The sequence below is a fragment of the Antennarius striatus genome, chromosome 15 (genome assembly GCF_040054535.1).
Source record: "Antennarius striatus isolate MH-2024 chromosome 15, ASM4005453v1, whole genome shotgun sequence".
NCBI lineage: Eukaryota > Metazoa > Chordata > Actinopteri > Lophiiformes > Antennariidae > Antennarius > Antennarius striatus.
In genome coordinates, this window is record NC_090790.1 from 14,247,892 (window position 1) to 14,268,313 (window position 20,422).

Genomic DNA, 20,422 nt, shown 5'->3' on the forward strand with positions numbered 1-20,422 from the left:
TTTTATAATTCCGCAATCATATTCAAACACCTGAACAAAGGTGAAAAGAAGCGGACCACGAGGAATGTCTTGGCTAGCTTGACGCTTTTATTTTGAAAGTTCCAGCGGAACTTCTATCATTGCGGCTTCCGCCATTTAACGCCGGTGCAATAGTGATAACAAGTGTTGCTCTGGACGTCACAGCCAGGTTCAGCATTTTCTGGCGTTGAAAGCGCCAAAAATGAGAGATAAGAGGAGTTAAAGGAGACTAACGGACCAACAGGCCTTGAAAAGGTAAAATTAAAACCCCATTTATGTCCGGTAACTGATTCACAACACAGTATAATCTGCTAACGGTAGCTAGCTAAAGCTAGCTCGAGCAGCTTGCTTTTATGTCACTCAAATCCCGTTTGTCCTCACGCCTGTCCTCAACACCCCCGCTTCCTGTGACTGTCCCTTTGTTCGTTTGTCCCACAAAAAACCGCTGTGACAAAATAATGAGGCCATAAAAGAACTGCGGTTGTCAGGTGACGATGAAGACTTACAGAAATGTTCATGGTTTTCTTAACAGCAGCAAATGATTAACTCTCGCGATAGAAAACGAGATATCTGCATTATTGTGGAGTTTTTGTTTCACTAAAGAACAAACAGGCATCGTATTTATTTTAATATATTTAGTACCGAAGCCCCGGGAGTGATCATAGATGATAATGTGACGTTATGTCGTCGATAAGTCAGCAGGTCACCCAGGTCGAGGTAAGTGGAGAAGACTGGACCTGCTTTAGATCTTCATCTGTGTTTAATAAAGTCAACTGGAATCACTCCGATATTATCAACTTGCGGCCCATGGCCAAAACATTTCCCTTGGGTTGTTGGCAAGATTCTTAACCAAGTTCTCATTGAAGTCTGGGTGGTCAATTGAGTGTTCTGTGTCATCAGTTGTCCTCCACATGAAATGCATTAAAATGCTCAAATCTGATTTAAATTAGTGTGAAGAGGAAATGACACAAACATCATCCAAACAACTTTAAGGTGACTCCAAACTCCCTGGAGTGGGGACCACAGCCCATATCTGAAACCTATGAGGCTGTGTGTTTTTACTTTGCCCACTCCCACTTGGACAAATGTGTGGAACCCCCCCCACCCCACTTCTAATTCAGAACTGTAGAAGCCTCTTGCACGAGAGGCGAACTATCTTTAAACTTTTCCTCCCAGTTCGTTTGACCTTAGCCTATCCTGTCTTGCCTCGGTTTGTTTTATTAGATGTATTCTCCATTTCTCTCTCCCAGTCATCAAAATGCTGACTCGACCTCTGACTTTGAATGACTGTGATGACAGGGGGCAGGGCTTGTTAGCAGCGATGCCAGATCCACCTCTCCCATTGGCTGATGATGACGGCGATGGTGCTAACGAGTCTGAAACGGGTGAGTTTAGTCTTGTTTCTTTTGATTGCTTGAAAAAAAATCAGCAAGAGAATTTCTTTTTGTGAGGGAGTGCATTCACTTTTTTTTTTATCCTTCAGGAGTTTTCTCTCCACCTGCGTCTCCTTGGAGCTCCTCCTCCTCATCTTCCTCTCCTCCTCCTCTTCCCTGCTCCCTCTCTTCTTTATCCTCACCTCCTTTACAAACATCTCTTCACTCCTGTGTCTCCTCTCATCCATCTGCATCTTTCTCCACTCCTCTCTCTGTTCAGTCTCCTCCGTCATCATATGTCTGTCATCCTCCACCTGATGCTGCTCCACTTCTTTCCTCTACTTTTTCCACATGTCCAACACCCCCATCTGTCTTTTTTACCACTAGTACTCCTCCTACCTCTTTCTTCCTTGCTCCACTTTCTACCTCTCCTCCTGTTCTTCCATCCCTCCACTCTTCCCTTCATTTCTTGTTGTCTGCTGCCTCTACACCACCTCTCCCCCCGGTTCATGCTCCTGTCTCATCTTCTCTTTCTCACCATGATTCCCCCTCTACTCCCTCTCTCCTCAGCTCCTCGCTCATTCCACCACCTCAACCTACAGCCATACCTCCTCCACCTTCCTCCTCTCCTATCCCTCCTCCACTCTCATCTCATCCTCCCACTCCCTCTTTACCATCTCTTCTTCCCCCTGCTCCTCATTGCTGCCCCTGCTCTTCGATCCTGCCCCGCCTCCTCTCAGACCACCGTTTAGAGGTGCGTCGCCTCCTGCGAGGAGCTCTGGCCTCTCTTGGTCATCGTCTGGACTCTCTGGAGAGGAGCCTCAGAATGAAGAAGAGGAAGAGGAGGAGCAGGCAAAGAAAAGAAGGAGGATCAACCTGTTCTCCTGGTGAGTTCCATGTGTCACCTACATATATGGTCATATGTTCCCACCCCAAATGCTGTCAGTTGTTGATGATGTCATCCACCCTCGGCCCACCCCCATCGCCTCACAGAGTTGCTCCTCCAAGACAAACTTTCTCACATTCTTTCTCTTCTTCCTCAGGTTTTGCCTGGTTCCCCCTCAATCCCACCTCCTCGTCTAGTCCCTCTCAACTCCCACATGTTACCACACACTCATCATTATCATCATCGTCATTATCATCGTCATCGTCAGATGCTGAGGACTCACGCACACCTCCACTGTCCTCCACTCTGACCAAATCACAAGGCAGGGACAAGAAAGGAGAGGAGGAGGAGAGACATGACAAGAAAAGAAGGAAGAAGAACCACAGACGAAGAAAGATGACTGAAAATGTGGAAGAAGATGAAGAGGAGATTGCTGGAAGATTTGTAGGACGAATGGCGGTGTCTTTCAAAAGAGGAGCAGAGGAAGAGGACGCGCCAATTACTCTCCACAACTTCAACCATAAGAAACACAGAAGAGGAGAGGAGAGAGGAAGCAGTCAGTCAGAGAAAGACGTCAGTGTCGTCAGGCTGAATGGTTTCAGAGCCCCAGTGCTGCACAGGTAAGACATGTTATAACATAAAGGCATAACCTTTATCAACGGTGACTTTATCTACCAATCAGGTTCAGAAAATGGGAGCAGCTTCCTCCCAGAGTCCCTTCACATTTTGCTCTTCAGTAAGTTTGTAAGTTAGTATTATAATCTATATTTATCCAACTAAATATAACACAGCTACTCAAGGTATGCATATGCATTTATATATTTCTATCTATGTACCGTAATTGCTTGGATACGAAGTATCTAGTATTAATCATGACATTGATACCTCCTTCTCCCAAACAGACTTCCAGTGTTGCTCTGGCTCAGCTGTGGGGGGAGGGGGTCTGCTCTGTACTCCGCTCTAATTGCCTTCTTCTCCACATTTTTTATTTGTCCACTGTTTTCTTCCCCAGCTCTGAATTCCAAAGTTATACCTGGTAGTGTGATGGTTTCATCTGCTGCACTGCTTTCTTCTATTGATATTTTTTTTCTCTGTACTTTTTACTTGCATTCCCGTGTTGTCAAACCCACCTAATTTAATTCTTTACATCACATTGTAAAAAAAACACACAAAACAATGTGGAAATCAACGACTGAGTTAAGCGGTGTGAAATTATTGTAACCAAACAACAAAATACACAATTATAAAGTCTTTTAATTGTGAACTCTTTTTGAACTCTTTTTTTCTTCTCTTTACACCTCAAGCTCATTTTCCCAGGATGCCTTGCACTTTCTGCAGCCAGCTCAGACCTGCAGCCAATCAGAAGCGCTCAGTATCTCATCAGGACAGTGGCGGTTCTCTGATTTCGCCCCTCAGCGCCAATGCTCATCCAACCAGAGAGCACTTCACCTTTACCTCTGTACCAACTCCTACTTTAGCCACGCCCCCATGTTGCAGTTTTCAGCAGTTGCCATGGAGACAGTATCCAAGTCGATGAGGAGCGTAGCTTGTTTAAGCCCCCTGAGGGCTTTGAAGGACTGGACAGCCCCACCCGGTCTGAAAAATGACCACTGGTTGGTTGCCTCTAATAGATAGATAATATTAACTCTCATTAATATTCATAATTATTAGGCTATAAATGATTACTTAATTGTGATATTATTGTTTACATATTGTCTGCTATAATAGTCTGAGCGCAATAATTAGGAATTTTTTTTGTCATTGCAGCTATGTGCGACCAACTACACCCAGGTGAGAAAAACTATCCTCTTTTGATTTGTTGTATTTCTTTGGGCTTCAGCTAAAACGTTTTAATTGTTTCACTGTTCATCAGGTTAATGCATTTTCTTAAATGGTGTAATTTATGTCTGTATAACAGTCCAGTTTGTCCCGGGCGGCGACTTCAGAAGCAGCGGTCCAGAAACAGCTCCCGCCGCCTTCACCTCCCACAGCGACGCTCTCTTCCGTCACCATCATGTTCTGCCAATGGACTGTCGATGCTGCTTTCCTCTAGCCAATCAGCAGCAGCGTCCGAGTTTCTCAGCACAAATGGAGAGGTGGATTAATTGTTATTTCCTGCACTTCCTATGATGTTTCTAATAATTTGTAGTCGTGGTTTCCATCAATGGAGCTTAATTTCTTTTGTCTTTATTTATGTCAGCGAGGTAAACGAGTCTCACAGATACGAATCCGGCGGACATCACCACGTGAAACATTACTCACACCAATGGGACTGCCAAAGGTCAAAAGGTAAGGGGTAGATGTGAAGGAAATGATCACTGTCATGTACAAAGAAATTGATCATACTCTAAAATCATATCAATCAATATTTGCTTAGGTTAAAGAAGAAAGAATTCAGTCTCGAAGAGATTTATACTAATAAGAACTACAATTCCCCTTCTACCAACAGGTAATTAAGCACAAATCCGGCATTTTATAACAGTTATGAATTCCACCTTGAAAATTAATGGTACATATTAAAAAAACAAAAGTCACAGGATATGCATGCATTTTTGTTCCCACAGGAGTCTTGAGACAATCTTTGAGGAGCCACGGGAGAAGGATGGAGCGCTGCTCCTGATTGGGCAGCAAAAGAGGCGGCGGGTGCTCCTTTTTCCTGACTTCACTCAGCCCCGGAAGAGGAAGAGGCTGCAAGGTATACCGGGAAATTTCAACTAGGAGTGGGGGAGCAAATTAAAGATAGACTGTGGATTTTATTTAAAAACATCTTTGAGCCATTCACAAATATGTATATATCTACATGCGTATCTATCTTTACTTTTTTTCTTTTTGATTTAGGAGCAGGACTTCCCGTTGCGATGGTCCCTAGAAAGCGGGCGGCAGCTCGCCGACATTGCCATGGCAGCGTCCCTAACGGTGATGAGTCAGATTTGGATGTGATGCTGGTGGAGCGACTAAGTGCTCTGGAGGACTTCCTGACACGACAAGGCTTGGATGTGTGAACGATGACATCACATCCTGTCAGCTGACCAAAGGCCCTATAAACACAGCTGCTAACATGCCTGCTACTGCTGCGTTAACGTGGAAATGGAACTGACCAGATATGGCAGGATTTTTTTTTTTGCAGTGTACTTGCTGTAAATTTTTAAAGTTTTTACAGTGTTAGACTCTTGAAATGTGAACTTTTAAAATTATTTAAAATTTTTAATAGGTTTTTTTTACAATATTGATCATCACGTGACCCGTCAGGAAGACATGCCCACAGCTGGGGCAGCTTATATTTTTAAATGAATTAAAAGCTGCACTGTAGTACTCTGTGCACTATGTGGCAGTATTGTGTGAATACTCTAGTAGGAGTGTGTGAGTATGACAGATCTAAAATATTTGGACTTTAAAAGTATAATATATATTTCAGCTGGCAAAATGTCTATTTTTAGATCAATAAAATTTGTTTCTGCTGTCTGAAGTTCGTCGTTCATAATTTTGTGAATACGTACATACAGATTGTTTGTGATGTCATTTTCATTAGTGTTCAGAATTGAGTAATTACTGGTGATCAGCTTGTCATCAAAGTTGTCGCCTGATAAAAACGTTGTACGTCACCGCTGCAGCTCATCCAGGTAGTGAGAAATAAATCTGAGAATGACTTCAGTGCCGAAATTGGTAGTAGCCAAAACAACGATCTCATTTCGATTTGTAATTTTAACAATGAGGAAGTTTAGCAGCTCGTCCACCGAAATAACTTTGCCATCCGTAGTCCTATGAATCTCTGGTTTCGTTCGGCACTTTTTTTACATAAAACTTAAAAGCTTAAAAACATAAAAGCCAAAAAACAAGTATAAAACAACTTTTTCATCCACGCATTTGACGTACGTCAGAAGCCGGATGTAGCTTTCCATTAACAACTTAATGTAAATATCAATAATTGTAATAATAATAATTTGTAGAATCATCCCGAGAATTTGACGGCGCTACCTACGCATCTTCTGTGTGTTCATTCAACCCTCAGTTTACGCCTGCAGGAATCGACTGGCGCATTCAGCAGTCAGCTGTTCAGACGTTAGCCAATCACAGTGAAGTATAGGTTACCTAACAGACAGCTATAGGAATAAAATCCACTGCAGTTATTGAGAAGCCCCGCCCCCGCCCCTTTGTTGATACGTCATATTCAAACACAAGATGGCGGCTGCCTTTCAGAGGGCGTGTAGCAGAGTGACTTTAAGGTAATTATCTTTATTTCCTCATCAGAGGACACCTGTAAGAACACAGCTGATGTCAGACAGTGACGTAGCTGCGTGGCTTGAACGTGACGTCACCGTCACATGGCTGCAGTTGGGACAGTTTCGGTGTGATTACTTTTTGAAGCGCTGTCGTTGGACGAGCCGTGTGGGTCGGTGGTAACGTTAACCACGTGACAGATTCGCCTGTCATCGTGAGCAAGAGTTGAAGATTGTAATACCAGTGGCTAATATTGATTTAATAGGATGTCTAATTTAACTATTAAGCTGTTTAGGATACTATCATAATCATCGTCATCATTTTTATGATGACGATGATTATTGTTATTATTATTATTATTATTATTATTAGTAGGTATTATTAGGAAGCTCATCACCCACCCACGAACCCTTTAATTCTTATAGTGTGACCCCCATTATCTGACTCCTAAACCATGAAAAACTGCTCCTACAATGTGGATCACATTGGTTTCATTGCTAGTTTGATAGATATTAGTACTATTGTATTAATATGTTAATATATTCGACATTAGGGTTGATCATAACTTGACTAAATCAATTTGACACTGAAATGTGGTTTAATGCACAACATTAGTGCTGTGAACATTCAAACTATTCAACTTTATCATTCTCAGATTCTCAAGCGAGCTGTGTTTCAGTGTTCCTGCTGTGAGTTTCAGCCAACAGCGCCTCCTCAACACAGGTCAGTCAGTCTGCCCCTGCGCCTGTGCCTCCTCCTGCACTTTCATGTCTTCTTGTCTTTTTAATTAATTTTTGTAATTATTCCCTCTGCTGTTTGAAAAGGGCATTGCGATTAATTTTCATCTAACTGATTTTGACTGACACACAATTATACTGGTTTTTGAAGGCACATGAGTCAGTACAACAATTATTACCAGTAGGACTCTGAGTCACGTTCTCTTGTGCTCTCTCCTGTCAGGCCGTGCCTTGCTGCTCCGCCCGCGCCCCGTCCGTGTCCTTATAGTGACGGGGGGCGGTTACTTTGGTTACGAGTACTACAGACGGACGGGCCAACGGGATGGAGAGCCCATTTTAGCCTCACCCTCACAGGTAGGAAAGGACTCTTCATCATCGTCTTCAGTTCTGTTGAAGCTGCTGGTTGATGCTTCAACATTTAGATAGGCTATATATAAATGTGTTCATTTCCCTCAAGTGATGTACAGACGTTGGATCTGTAGAGAAGAACCTGTAGAGATGTTTGATTGTCCATTCCTGTCCTCAGTCGATGAAGGAAGGGATGCTTTGAAAATCTTTCTGTTAGCTGATTTGGTTCCTCCTGCTGACCAGAATTACTGGTTTAGATTGCTTAATATACATGTAGTTGAAAACCGCAACACAAAAGTTGTGGTAGAACTTGTAGTCAATGTAGAGATCACAAAAAATAGAGAAGTAGAATGTTTTGTTTTTTTTAATTGACAGTAATCATTGGTGTGCAACGAATCCTGTGAAAAGGATGCTGCAATTTAGGAGGACTGATTTGGGACAGCCTTACTCACACAAATCTAGCTGCTAGCGACTGCTAGCTGGTAGAAGCTGAGGCTAACGCCCCCTCTGTTGTAATTTGTATGATTTGGATCCTGATTTGGAGCTCTGCTCGTCGGCCTGAGTCCGGTGTTCCTTGATGTCAGCGTTGCCTCTATTGCGTTTGCACCTGCCCTCTGGTGTAATATATTTTCTGGGTCACATGTTCTGGTTAATCATTAGTTGGGTAAGGTCACCATGTCTGACTGGCAGTGAACGGATCCTATTTATGACTTTCAAAAAGAGAGGTGAGGTAAACGACTGAAGGGTTTTCAGGTTGGGGGGAACTTTTTTTGTGAAGGTTGATCCATGTCAACTTTTTTTGTTTTACTTTCATACTCTACACACACATACAGACACGCACATACACACACACATTGACAGGTTTGCATCACACTGACTTCTGTAATGATGTGTTGCCCCTCAACTCTTCCTCCTTTCTCACAGAGCGCTAACACTAACTCACACGGGTCGGTATCTTCAGATAACTGGGTTTATGGTGACATGGATGGTGACACACAGACCATTGCACTGACACATCACCATCCTGTTCAGGTTCCACCTCCTCTCCTCATCCAACACCTGCCTCTCCATTGGTTCATTCAAGGACGCAGTTCGATCGATCAACTGGGATTTTGGCAGGAGACCGGCTGTTGCTGGAAGTTCATTCGTGTTTAATAATCAAAGAATTGGAAACACATTTTCTGTCATGGTTTAAAACATTTATATTCATTTATAGATGTTTATAATATAAATAAGGCAAAATAATGTTAACTAAATTATTAAATTTGCTGCTGACAGATTGTAATGTTATGAATTTAAACACTAGTAATTCTATTTTAATTAACAGTCAAATGTCTTTAATATTAACTCATTAAACAATTAATAGTTAAAAATAATGTAAATAATTTACTGTAAATTTACTGTATATTAGTTGTAATTTTACTGTTTGTTTGAATGTTTGTTTCTAACTTTAACTGTTGTTTTTGCTTATAATATTTAACATAAATCACATATAAATGTAGCAGGATAAGAAAATTTAAATAATTCCAAAAGGTAAAAATTGAATAATTTAAAAAACAAAAAATAAAAGACTAATGATGGAAGAACAAAAGATACACACGGACATAATGAAATTATTTCTTCATATTCACTCATAAAACATTATTTTAAAATGGTTTATTAATAGAACAGAGGGAGGGAGAGAGGGAGGAAGTGACACAAAGAGAGAGAGAAAGAGAGGAGAGAGGCGGTGCTCTTCAGTCTTAAGAGCATTAACTCTCTTTATCTCTGTGAACTCTCACCAGTCTCTTCTCACCTACCATCAAACATGTGTTGTTGCCCGTCTGTCTCTGCTGCTGCACCATCAACCACCACCTCATGGTGAGCTTCTTCCACCCGCGCCGGCTTGTTGCTCGGAGGGGGGGGCGCAACCTGCTTCGGCAGGTGAGGCGTCGTGGTCACACGACTGATGGAGAAAAAGAAAGAGATGGAGGAGGAGGGGTGAGGACAAGAAGGACAGCACGATTCAGGTGGGAGAGAGAATTTATACAACCTGGAGAGGAAAGGTTGAGAATAAACCTTTATTTAGATAAATTGATACGACAGCTTTGTTAAACAGAGAGTTCTTAAAGGACTTATGAATCTGTTTAATTGTCAGTACTGGAAAAAACAAAATAAATGATTCAAGAGAGTCGGGTAAATGAGATGTAAAATAAGTGAAAGTGTAAAATACAAAATGTTCTTAAATAAAACAAAAACTGTAACTGTTGTAAAACTTAAACACCACAAGCCGTAGAAACCAGTAAGATGTGCACAGCTGTAATTAAGTTTTTTACAAAAATTTGTTTCGTATAAAAAGGCAGATAAATGATGGGCAATATATAAACATAACTCTATAGGGATAGATTATTAATATACATGCTCATGGTGCATTAACAGCTCAGTAAGAAATCTACTGAAACAAAAAAATTTGATCCATTAAATCTATCAGAGAGGTGCGCGCGTGTGCGTGCGTGCGTGCGTGTGTGTGTGTGTGTGTGTGTGTGTGTGTGTGTGTGTGTGTGAACAAGTAGTTCAGCAGGTCAGCTATTTTAGCTTAGCTTAGCTTGTGTTAGCCTCTTTGCAGTTGATCCTGTGCTAACCTGCTAAACTTTTAACCCAGTTAGCTTCCGGCAAATGTGTTTGTGATGCAACGTGATGTGTACAGTAGACACTTAATATGTATATACAGACACATAAGTAATAGACGCAGATACATAATGAGTATTGACACCTGTTTGATATTAAAGTGAATCTGTTCTCACTGAATGAACAACATAATGTAAAAAAATTTAAAAAAAGTAAATACAGTATGTGAAGGTGAAGCATTCAGTTAAACAGGGTCCAGTTGTATTAAAAATAACCACAATAAATAAATCTACAAGCTTCTGTGTATCTGAGCTTTGAGTAAAATATAACATTTATTGTGGATGAAAGATTTTAACACATAACACTACATTGTAAATGAAAAAAGTTTATATTTAAATATCCTGGATCTGTCCAAACTTACAAATGTTTATAAATGACAGTTATTGAGTAAATCTGTTTAATAGATTTAAAATGTGCAAAAGTAATATTGTAAACTGAACATTCTAAAATCTAGAATAGATCACCCACTCTTAGCGTTTTAGCATCACGTTAGCATCATATTAGTAACCATGTATTGTGTTAGCGCTCGCTCCTCTTCCTCCATCCCTTGCTGCCCATACAGTGAAACCCCGCCCCCTCCTCAAGTCCCCGCCTCTTTTTACTTCAATGACATCATCACTTGTTTGCCACTTGTTTGCTTTTGCTCTTATTTAAATTTGTTTTTGTCTTTTAATCCCGACCTTTTTTTTCATCAGACAATATTTTCAAGGACCGGCCTTTAAGGTGTGATAGATAAATACAACACAATGAGCATAAAAACTGATTTATTTTTTTTCAAAATATAATAACAAATGTGAGTCCAATATGTATCACCTTTATTAGCAGCGTTCTTGTAACATTGTTCTAATGTTTGTGCATCCTGAAATCTGAAAATCCGTGATCAGATTCCTCCTCTAGTTTCAAAAATGGCATCAACATACGTCTCACCATTGAATGGTGTTCCTGCATCCACAAGTGTTATGCATGCTGGGAAATGGCAGAGGTTTGTCTGATAGAGCTGAGCTTTCCATTAAACAAGTTTTTTGGAGAATGTTCTCACATTGTCATAGCAGCACTGAAAAGCTGCCCCTTGCTTCGTAACTTCCTGTTCAGTCCATTCAGCTCCTGTGTGATGTCAGCAAGAAAAGCTAAGTCCATGAGCCACTTTGGATCACTTAGCACAGGAACAGACACCCCATCCTTCTCCATGAAGTTTTCACTTCTGCTCTCAACTCAAAAAGTCTCTTCAAGACGTTTCCTCTGCTGAACCAATGTGTCACGGTGAAGTAGAGCACATCTTCATAGTCTGACTCCATTTCTTCTAAAAAAGCACAAAACTGCCAGGGCTTTAAAACTATAATTGCCTGAAGGTGTGTTGAAGTTTACATGGCTGATTGTTATTAATTATGGGATGTTTGGGCCAGGTTGCTGCCTATAACTTCCTCTCATGAAGAAGGACCAGACTTGACCGTAACTCTGCCTTCACTGTTGATGTTCACATAAAGCAACATAAAAATCTTAAAGCTGTTCTACCTCAAATTTATTTGACTTCAATATGCTGGAGAGGCTATTAAGAGCACACAAAAGTGTGGAATCTGGCCTTTCCTGTTGCCAGTAGGTGGCACTGTAACATTTTCATCGTAGTTTTCCACATTCCCAAGGCCACATCAAATGCTTTTGATCATTATGGTCTTTTCAGTACTCCAGTAGTTACTTGCTGGATATCTGTGTTCTTGGACCTAGTTTCTGTCATTACATTTTTTTGTCTCCTTTTTTCCTAATTTATTTTTTGTATTCTTTATATTTTTTGTACTTTTTTATGTTTTGTAAATTTGTTTCTGTCTGACTCCTCCCTTAGTTTTATTCCTTCATCCCTCCTCATTATGTTCCTTCACACTCCCCTCAAATCTCATTAAATGTCATCATTGTTATTATAAATAGGCTCCAGGTACCTCGTCTGGCTTTCCGTCGCCGTGTGAGCACGCTCAGTGGTAGCGTGTGCCGGCCCACCCCTTGGCGCCGTCGGCCAATTGCCTTCCTGTGCTATGTCCTGTCTGCCAGTGTCGTGCGGCCGCTTGCCAAACGGGTAATCGGACATAATGATGTTCTTTACGTTTTTCCTTTTTATCTCCTCCTTTTCTACTTCCTTTTCCTTTTACCTCTTGTATGGAGCATCTTTAATTATTGATAATGGATCAGTCAGCTTTGATCAGTTTTCAATGACTTTGGAAAATTTCCTAACTGGCTCCATGTCGACTGATTTTAGAATAACATTTGCACTGCACAGCAAACGGCTAGAGAATGTAGAGTAGCTTTTAGCAGACTCATTTTCCTGAGGGAGGCGTTGGGAAGTGTCAGAAGTGATCTAGAGGACGAGAACACGTGAGGTAGCATTAGGACGTTGGTGTGTTTGTTCCGGCTGAAAAGAGTTGTTAATATAGTGTGTTGTACGGTTTTAGACTCTAAAGGGTGGCATGCTTAATCACACTTGTGATTTAGGTGTTAACCTTTGGGTGTTTTCTTGAACCTTCTATGTAAACGCAGTTTGAAGATTCAGTTTAGTGTCACTGCAAAACCCAGTGAGTGACTGTTCAGTCCTACAAGACAAAACTAGAAGAGGCCAAGACTGGACCAAAATACTTCACCTCTGTATGAAATGTAATGTACTTAAAGCATAATACATAATAAATAATACTTCTGTGGTGAAGTGAGTAGACCACAGGTATTAAATCAGCTTTGGATAACCATGACCTGAAAGAATGAGAACCTTCAGTCGTCTAATCTCATCTCTTTATGCTCTAACACCTCAGCAGGTCTTTGAAGATGCTTGTGATTAACCTTTACCAGGATCTCATCTTTGCTTTATTGGTTATTATCAAGGATTTTTTTTATAATTAGGAGAAGCAATGCTTTTTTCAAATAAAGCCCAATATTCATGACCACACAAAACAGTAGCAGTTCATCTGTGAGTCAGTTTGTCAAGTCAGCAGTGGCTGGTTTTAAGGAGCATCATCTGATTCACATCCAATCTGAGTTTGGTGGGTGAGAAGGAAATCTGAAAGAATGAGAACCTTCAGTCGTTTGACCTCATCGCTTTATGTTCTAACACCTCAGCAGGTCTCTGAGGTTTCTGTGCTGCATTTAGGTGCCCACAGAAAAAAGTTTCTTTATTCAGTGATGTTCTGGCTAAACCTTTCTTCACCGATTCAGGAATCATTCGACTAGATGTCATCCTAGTCAAGGATGATGTTTAGTAAAACAAGCACATGTGGTTTCTTCTTTTCCACCTCATTTTATTCTCTCTTTATTCCTTTCTTCTTTCAATTTATGTCTGTCCTCTTCCCTTCATCTGTGTCTTCCTCTCGTCGTCATCCTTGTCTTCCTTTACTTTTTACTCATTTGTGTTTCTTGAGTTTATATTTCACTCGTGATTGTGGGAAGGGGTTATGAACGTGTAGTTCCCTCTCCGGTCCTGCAGGTGGCGTTGTATCGTTCCTTCCCAACTCGCCTCCTCTCGCGGGCGTGGGGTCGTCTGAACGGGGTGGAGCTCCCCACCTGGCTTCGGAAACCCGTCTACTCTCTTTACATCTGGACATTCGGGGTCAACATGCAGGTCAGAATCGACTTTATTTTTTTATTTTTAACATTTTGAATTGACCGAATATCATTGCGGGTCATCCTGCATTTTTGATGACTTTATCGCTCTGAACCAATAGGAGGCTGCGGTGGAGGATTTACATCACTATAGGAATTTGAGTGAATTTTTCTGTCGACGACTTAAACCTGCCGTCCGACCTCTCTGTGCTTCCTCCTGTCTGGTAGGACTCTTCAACTGCGTCTTTGTTTTTAACTTGTTTTGTTATGCAGTTATTGAATGTTTGTCTCTGTCGACCTTCAGATTTCTCCAGCAGACGGGAAAATCCTCCACTTTGGTCGTGTAAAGAACTCAGAGGTGGAGCAGGTGAAGGGGGTCACCTACAGTCTGGAGAACTTCCTGGGCCCACGGAAGAGGCAGAGCAACGGTAGGACTACACCTACTTCACCCCAGGTCATGTGATATCAAAGTTCCTTTATCATTTAACACTGATTCCGTCCTCACGTGTCCCTTTAGACTCCTCGTCTTTCCGTGACCTCCTTCTGTCGTCTCCTGAAAACGACCTTTTCCACGTGGTCGTCTACCTGGCTCCTGGTGACTATCACTGCTTTCATTCACCCACGGACTGGAAGGTGGAGCTTCGACGTCACTTCCCAGGTCAGAGTGTGTTTGCCCGTTCACCCGTGGGCTCTTTACCCTCTCTTCATCTCTCTCTCTCTCTGTCCTCATCAGGTTCGCTAATGTCGGTCAACCCGGGCGTGGCCCGGCTGGTCAAAGAGCTCTTCTGTCTGAACGAGCGGGTGGCCCTGACCGGCCTTTGGCAGCACGGCTTCTTCTCACTGACGGCGGTTGGAGCCACAAACGTCGGCTCCATCAGGGTTTACTTTGACCAGGTGTGTTTATGTCACACGTTAACCTTCCTGTTCGTCGGTTTATGAGAAGCAGCTGAATCTAGATTGTCTATTTGAAAACAAAACCTTTTAAATTTTTATAAAATCTTGTAGATTCAGGTCCTCAAACGTTGAATCGTGAGAAAATAGACTTGAATATGAGATTAAAGAAAGTTAGATCACTGAAAGTTATTGGATTTCTCAATGTGTTCGGATGTAATAAATGTTTTTTAAATAAGATTTAACCTGATCATTAAGTTCAGTATTATCTTAACTGAAGTGGGGGAATTGCTTTGTGCGGTTTTGTTTTTTGTTTTTTTGAATGATGTGGACATGACTGTAAGGGGAATTTTGATGTCCCACAATGACTGATATATTTCTCATAAGTTTATTGTTCGTTATTTTCATCAGGAACTTCAGACGAACGCTCCTCGCTACAGTAAAGGCTCCTTCCACGACCGCAGCTATGTCGCCCTTCATGAACAGGTGTTGAATGCGTCAGGCGAAGGAGGCGTGGCCTCAGTAGACGGAGGAGGCGTGGCCTTACAGAAGGGGGCGGCAGTCGGAGAGTTCAACCTCGGCTCCACCATTGTTCTACTATTTGAAGCTCCTAAAGACTTCAGCTTCAACCTGCAGCCGGGACAGCGAATCAGAGTGGGAGAGGGGCTCGGCAGCCTCTAATTGGTTGTGTGGCAGACAGGGGAGGGGTGTGAAGATGAGGAACTGCTGAGCATGGACCAAATATAGATGTAAGGGTTACCACTCCCACTAGACCTTGTGCCTCATGACAGTTGAGATGCCAAATGTCTCTGCCCAGAAACCGAAACAGAAAACTATTTTTTTAATGATATTTAATTACATTTAGAACATTTGACCAAGATATGAAGAAAGAGTAAGATGCTAATTGTTGTCGACCCACAGGGTTCGTGTTCTGACTGCAAACACTAATACAAAGCCCTAATCGTGTTTGATGTTAGTGAGCCCGGAGGAAACCATGAGCATTTACTTTGTCCAAGTAAATAATGTTATTAGTTGTGAAATCTGTTTTGTCTTGTCAAACTGATCTAAAGATTTGTGGAGGTTTCCAGGGTGCTGATCGTTTGTTCTTCTGCAAGTTTGTTGCCTCTCTATTTTTGTATAATATTCAATTGTGAATAAATATATTTCTTAGACACGTTGTTCTTATTATTCAAACACATACAGATACAGATTGTGACATTCAGTGAATCAAATGCCCTCACTCAATAGCTACAAATCTGCCCTTTGACAAATAAAGTTGGCCCCGCCACTTTCCATTTGTTTCACAAAACAGCAATTTCACATAAAAACATGCTGAAAAGATGGAAATGATCACCAGGCAGGGAACTTTACTGGCTTCAAATTGATGCTTTGTTATATAAACTGGTTTCCATTAAATTCCAGTTTAGTTTTAGAGTAATTTTGACAGTTTTCAAATTTTATAACGGTTGTTAACAGTGGGCAACAACATTGTTAGAGTAGAGCTCCACATCCGTGATGGTAACATTTGGTAAAATTATGCTTATTTTGAAGCTAATAGACATTACTTCATGACTCAGCAATTGGAACTCCTACCAACTGACTCATAAGCTCTCATTTAAACTTTGACCTGAAACTTGTGGATGAAATCTAGCTGGAACAGTTTTCTTCCTGACTGGGAAATCCAGATTTTTATCTGGAGTCATACAAATTATACATGGACATACTCAGGATATGAATGGTGTGCTCATTTTTATAATGCCACCTTCAGGCTATCGTGTTCCAGTGGTGAGTTAGACGTGTTCGCGGCATACCTCATTGAGTCAGCATTTGGCATGCTGATTGGTTGATTAAATCTCTAATCAGCTTACTCCTCCGTTCTGATTGGTTCATTAATGTTAAGCTATTTCTGGTAGTTCAGTTCCTAACCACAGCTTCCACTGCTGCAGATTTCACTTACACAAAGTATGTAAGCTAACAATATTTACTGCAATAACACTGATTTTAATTAGAATGGTACTTTTTCATTAGTGTCATGTATCCTTAGATATTTGATAGTTATGGATTTCTTAATAAAAACTGCAGAATGGACTTTCATATGATTATTTATTATATATTTGTACAGTTGTTTTGACAATACTTCATTTGTTTTTACAGGTAGATGCAGCACTTTAACCGTTTTTTTTATCGTTGTGATACTGATACAACACAAATAATACTGCAGTTCAAATTGTATGTATGTATATATACTGTATATATTTATTTTTGTTATTCATTTTTATCTCTTAGGTAAATTCTCATTGGCCAGCCTTAACCGCGCCTTGGGCAGCAGAACCAGCAGCACATCCAACAGGATAGGGGCGGGCAGCAGTTGCCATAGCGATGGAAGCGTGGTTCGGCCAGACCGCCATGGGACCAGCCATCATCAGTGACCTGCTTCCCCAGCCATGGTTTCCCGTCGTTTTGCCTGTCTCCAGGCAACGCCCCCTGCCTGCAGGGCAGAGAAGAAGAGGAGGTGCAGCTCTGCTGAGCCTTCACCCCCAAGAAGGAGGCCAAGTCTAAGTCCAAACCCGAGGCCCCTCCCCGGGGCCGAGGAGTGTTCTGTCGACACTGTGGACATGTAATCCACACCTGGGGGATGACAAAAGAGGAGCACCGATGTCTTCATCCAGGTAACACACTTTAATATTTAATATTAATACAATATTTGGACTTTTTAACAAAAGTAAGAGGGTGATCAGGTGAGTGTTGATGATGTCATCAATCACCTGCTCATTGATGACTATGTCAAGTCTCTTCAGACATGCTTGACAGAAGGTGTGGCCGCAATACAGTCGCCGGGGCAACCGGGTCACCAGGTCATAACTGCCAAAGCACACGATGCACACCAGGTCCTGCGTCCTCAGTGCCATCATTGTTTCCATGGAAACCATGGGGGATGGAACAGGGTGGGGGTAACGGGTCACATCCTCTTCTTTGTGAATGTTGTCTGTCATGTTGATGTGGTCGCAACAGTTCTTTTCATTTAGAACCTTAATAATAATAGTAATAATAATAATAATAATAATATAAACTGAAGATGCTTTGTCCATTATGTAACTAACATTCAATGCTACCACTTTTTCTAATGCCTTGTTGATCGTTATTGATGACCTGATGACGATTAGTATGTGATAACTGATTGATCATTTATTACTGATGAGAAATCAATTATAAAATAGATACAGGTCTCTGAACATTGACTTATGACATATGCAGTCGTCCCTTGGAGTTACATGACATCGCTCTGACATACACTTGGTATTGAAAGAGAATAAAACATTTTTACCTGCTGCATTCTGATTGGATCGATGTTTCAAAGAAGCAAGAACTCATACACCTGGATGATCTTCTCTTGTCTTCATTTCAAATTTCTCCTCCTTAATCATCCGTTTTGACTTGTTCATAGTTGTTTACTCTCATCTGTTGCTTTTTTTGTATTCTATCACACTTTCTTTTCTTCCTCTCTTCTTCTGTCTTTTATTCCAGTTAAAGTTTTGCCCTCATCCTCTTTTTGCTTTTTTTTACACTCCTCTGTCACTCATTTCATTTTTGCATTTGTTTCCTCACACTTCCATTTCTTTATCTCTTCTTGGCTTTCTATTTATTCCTTTGTCTTTTATATTTCTCCTCTCATTCTCTTTTCAATCCCTTGTTATTTTCTCTTCTTTAATCCTCTTGCTTCTTTTCCTTCTTGTTTGTCCTGTCTTTTTTCTTCTCTTCTCCACTTTGTTGGACTGTTCTTAATATCTTCTCTTATTTCCTGTGTTTTTGTCTTCACTCTTTTGTTTCCTCCAGTTTTTCTTTGGTTAAGTTTTTCTGTGTTTTTCTCTTCTTTGTCTTTGTCCTTTCCTCTTAATATATTTCCTCACTTGATTTCTGTTTTACATCCTCTCACATACACTCTTTGTCTCTTTCTCTTTCTGTTGAATTTGTCTCATCATTTGTTCTTGTTCTATCTGCTTCTGAGAGATGGAGTGAGACAGAGAAAGAGAGGGGGAAACAAAGAAAACAGAGGGATAAAAGGAGTCATCTCCATCCATAATTCAGCCTCCTTTGGCCAACAGTCAACAACTGCGACCGTCACGTCATCACTTTTATTAAACACAAACCTGTTACTGCAAAAAACAATCAATTATCCTCAAGAATCCAGTCACACAGAAAAAAACCAAGGATTGTGTTAAGAATGAAAAAACAAGTTGAAATGCACAAAAGTACTGTACAGTAGTAGTAAAAATGTATTTCTGAAGACAGAAAGAAACAGTTAAATGCTAAAGAAGATTAATACATTAAAGATGAGAATACCGGTAAATGTTATGGAAATATTATTAATAAAAACATTCAGCATATTCAGTGATCGATTATGTGATCTGTAACCTAATCAAGCAATAGAAAGTGGAGCTGCTCTCAAGTTTCTATTCACCACTGGTGTCAGCCTATCAGGTAACGGCTCAGCGGGTACTGACTGAGGTCGCCTGGCTACACACACACACACACACACACACACACACACACACACACACACGTACAAACACAGGCATTAAAAAAATGATACGAGGAATTTCCTGTTGTGTTTGTTGTTTTAAATGTGACAGACTGACTAAAATGAGACGTCACTTCTTCGTGTCCTCCTGGTCACATAGGAAAAGTGAAGCATTCATGAACCACCTGGTGTTCATGTAGCATTGGTTTAATATTAGTGGGACATTGGGGTGGTATTCATGGTATTGGGATAGTATTAGTGTTTTATTACAGTAATATTCATGTGGTAGTAATGTTGTATAAGTATAAAATTAGTGTAATATTTCCATAACAATGTAGTTTTAGTGTTGCCTCATCCTTCTCCATGTCTGTCGCTCCACCTCCATCCCTTCATATCCGTCTCCCCAGCTTTCTCTTTTTTTCTCACCCTCATTGGCCAAAGCAGGAGGAGGCGCTCCTTGAATCTTGGCTCTTTTCTTTGAATCTTTCTTTTGAAAGAAGTTTTTTTTTTCTCATTGCACTTTGGCACAAAAAAGCTGCATCCCCTCTCCTCTTGAAAAATACCTTGACGTAACTTCTGTTGTGATTTGGTACGATATTAAGATAAAAGTGGACTTCTATGGTTCAGACATAAAATTCAATTTAAAAATCAGCTTAATTTCGCAAGCTATACTTGTGGGTAAATAATTGGTCTCCACCAAGCTTTGTTTTAGTTTGATATTCAAATTTTATTTTCATTCCACACATTGAGTCAATTTAAAAAAAAGTTCTTTATATGTTAAAAATCAAAACTGTAAATATGAATACTTCCTGAAAACCTCATAAATTCCCCAAGAGGAAGAGGAAGTTAAATACAAAAACATCCAGTTTTCTTTACAAAGACTTCATCATTGTGTTAAAACATTAATCTAAGAAGAACAGGTTACCAATCTAAAAGAAAGAGTAGATTGATCTACAGTTTGAAGAAACACTATCAATTCACTAAAATAAGCCTAAACTGATTTTATTTACAGAAGGTATTTGTGTATTTATTAGACTAATTCTCATTGGCAAGCCAATAACAGTTGGAAATTTTCCCTGTGACATAAATACATCGAACACAAACATAAAAGTAAAATACAGTGTGACGTCATGGTGCCCCCACAGACTCTTGTGTTGTCTAGGGGTAGGCAAACACCTGAGAAATACAAAAG

General features: G+C 40.7%; 3 protein-coding genes across 8 annotated transcripts; 2 read left to right on the forward strand and 1 right to left on the reverse strand.

The window, feature by feature from the left end:
* Positions 1 to 133: 133 nt before the first annotated feature.
* Positions 134 to 5,751, forward strand: wu:fi75a02 (uncharacterized). Of its 2 annotated transcripts, none has more exons than XM_068334752.1 (11): positions 134 to 273; positions 1,269 to 1,403; positions 1,502 to 2,278; positions 2,435 to 2,897; positions 3,582 to 3,890; positions 4,045 to 4,068; positions 4,196 to 4,373; positions 4,478 to 4,566; positions 4,655 to 4,726; positions 4,842 to 4,972; positions 5,116 to 5,751. In XM_068334752.1, the coding sequence occupies exons 2-11, from the start codon at positions 1,277 to 1,279 to the stop codon at positions 5,277 to 5,279; spliced, it is 2,334 nt and encodes a 777-aa protein (XP_068190853.1). In that variant the 5' UTR covers positions 134 to 273; positions 1,269 to 1,276; the 3' UTR covers positions 5,280 to 5,751. The 2 variants fall into 2 exon arrangements, with proteins under 2 accessions (XP_068190853.1, XP_068190854.1); XM_068334753.1 differs by having other exon boundaries at positions 145 to 273; positions 1,318 to 1,403.
* Positions 5,752 to 6,449: 698 nt separating this feature from the next.
* pisd (phosphatidylserine decarboxylase) lies at positions 6,450 to 15,883 on the forward strand. 5 transcript variants are annotated; one of them, XM_068334605.1, is made up of 9 exons: positions 6,450 to 6,500; positions 7,151 to 7,218; positions 7,456 to 7,586; positions 13,705 to 13,839; positions 13,943 to 14,044; positions 14,125 to 14,248; positions 14,338 to 14,478; positions 14,554 to 14,714; positions 15,123 to 15,883. In XM_068334605.1, exons 1-9 carry the CDS (start codon positions 6,457 to 6,459, stop codon positions 15,390 to 15,392), a joined length of 1,176 nt encoding a protein of 391 aa, XP_068190706.1. In that variant the 5' UTR covers positions 6,450 to 6,456; the 3' UTR covers positions 15,393 to 15,883. The 5 variants fall into 5 exon arrangements, with proteins under 5 accessions (XP_068190706.1, XP_068190703.1, XP_068190705.1 ...); XM_068334602.1 differs by having other exon boundaries at positions 14,338 to 14,714; XM_068334603.1 differs by lacking the exons at positions 6,450 to 6,500; positions 7,151 to 7,218; positions 7,456 to 7,586 and adding exons at positions 9,364 to 9,589; positions 12,168 to 12,312.
* Positions 15,884 to 17,008: 1,125 nt separating this feature from the next.
* Positions 17,009 to 17,662, reverse strand: rnf224 (ring finger protein 224). The gene is made up of 2 exons (XM_068335764.1): positions 17,477 to 17,662; positions 17,009 to 17,339 (listed from the first exon to the last, which is right to left on the reverse strand). Exons 1-2 carry the CDS (start codon positions 17,639 to 17,641, stop codon positions 17,019 to 17,021), a joined length of 486 nt encoding a protein of 161 aa, XP_068191865.1. The 5' UTR covers positions 17,642 to 17,662; the 3' UTR covers positions 17,009 to 17,018.
* Positions 17,663 to 20,422: the final 2,760 nt, after the last annotated feature.

Coding starts and splice junctions, on each gene's coding strand:
- wu:fi75a02 (XM_068334752.1), top strand. CDS start 1,277: ATGCTGACTCGACCTCTGACTTTGAATGACTGTGATGACAGGGGGCAG. Junction 4,069..4,195: donor GTGCGACCAACTACACCCAG/GTGAGAAAAACT, acceptor TCTGTATAACAG/TCCAGTTTGTCCCGGGCGGC. Junction 4,727..4,841: donor AATTCCCCTTCTACCAACAG/GTAATTAAGCAC, acceptor TTGTTCCCACAG/GAGTCTTGAGACAATCTTTG.
- pisd (XM_068334601.1), top strand. CDS start 9,438: ATGGTGAGCTTCTTCCACCCGCGCCGGCTTGTTGCTCGGAGGGGGGGG. Junction 9,590..12,167: donor AGAAGGACAGCACGATTCAG/GTGGGAGAGAGA, acceptor TATTATAAATAG/GCTCCAGGTACCTCGTCTGG. Junction 14,045..14,124: donor TCTGTGCTTCCTCCTGTCTG/GTAGGACTCTTC, acceptor GTCGACCTTCAG/ATTTCTCCAGCAGACGGGAA.
- rnf224 (XM_068335764.1), bottom strand. CDS start 17,641: ATGGTTTCCATGGAAACAATGATGGCACTGAGGACGCAGGACCTGGTG. Junction 17,340..17,476: donor ACATAGTCATCAATGAGCAG/GTGATTGATGAC, acceptor GTCATCCCCCAG/GTGTGGATTACATGTCCACA.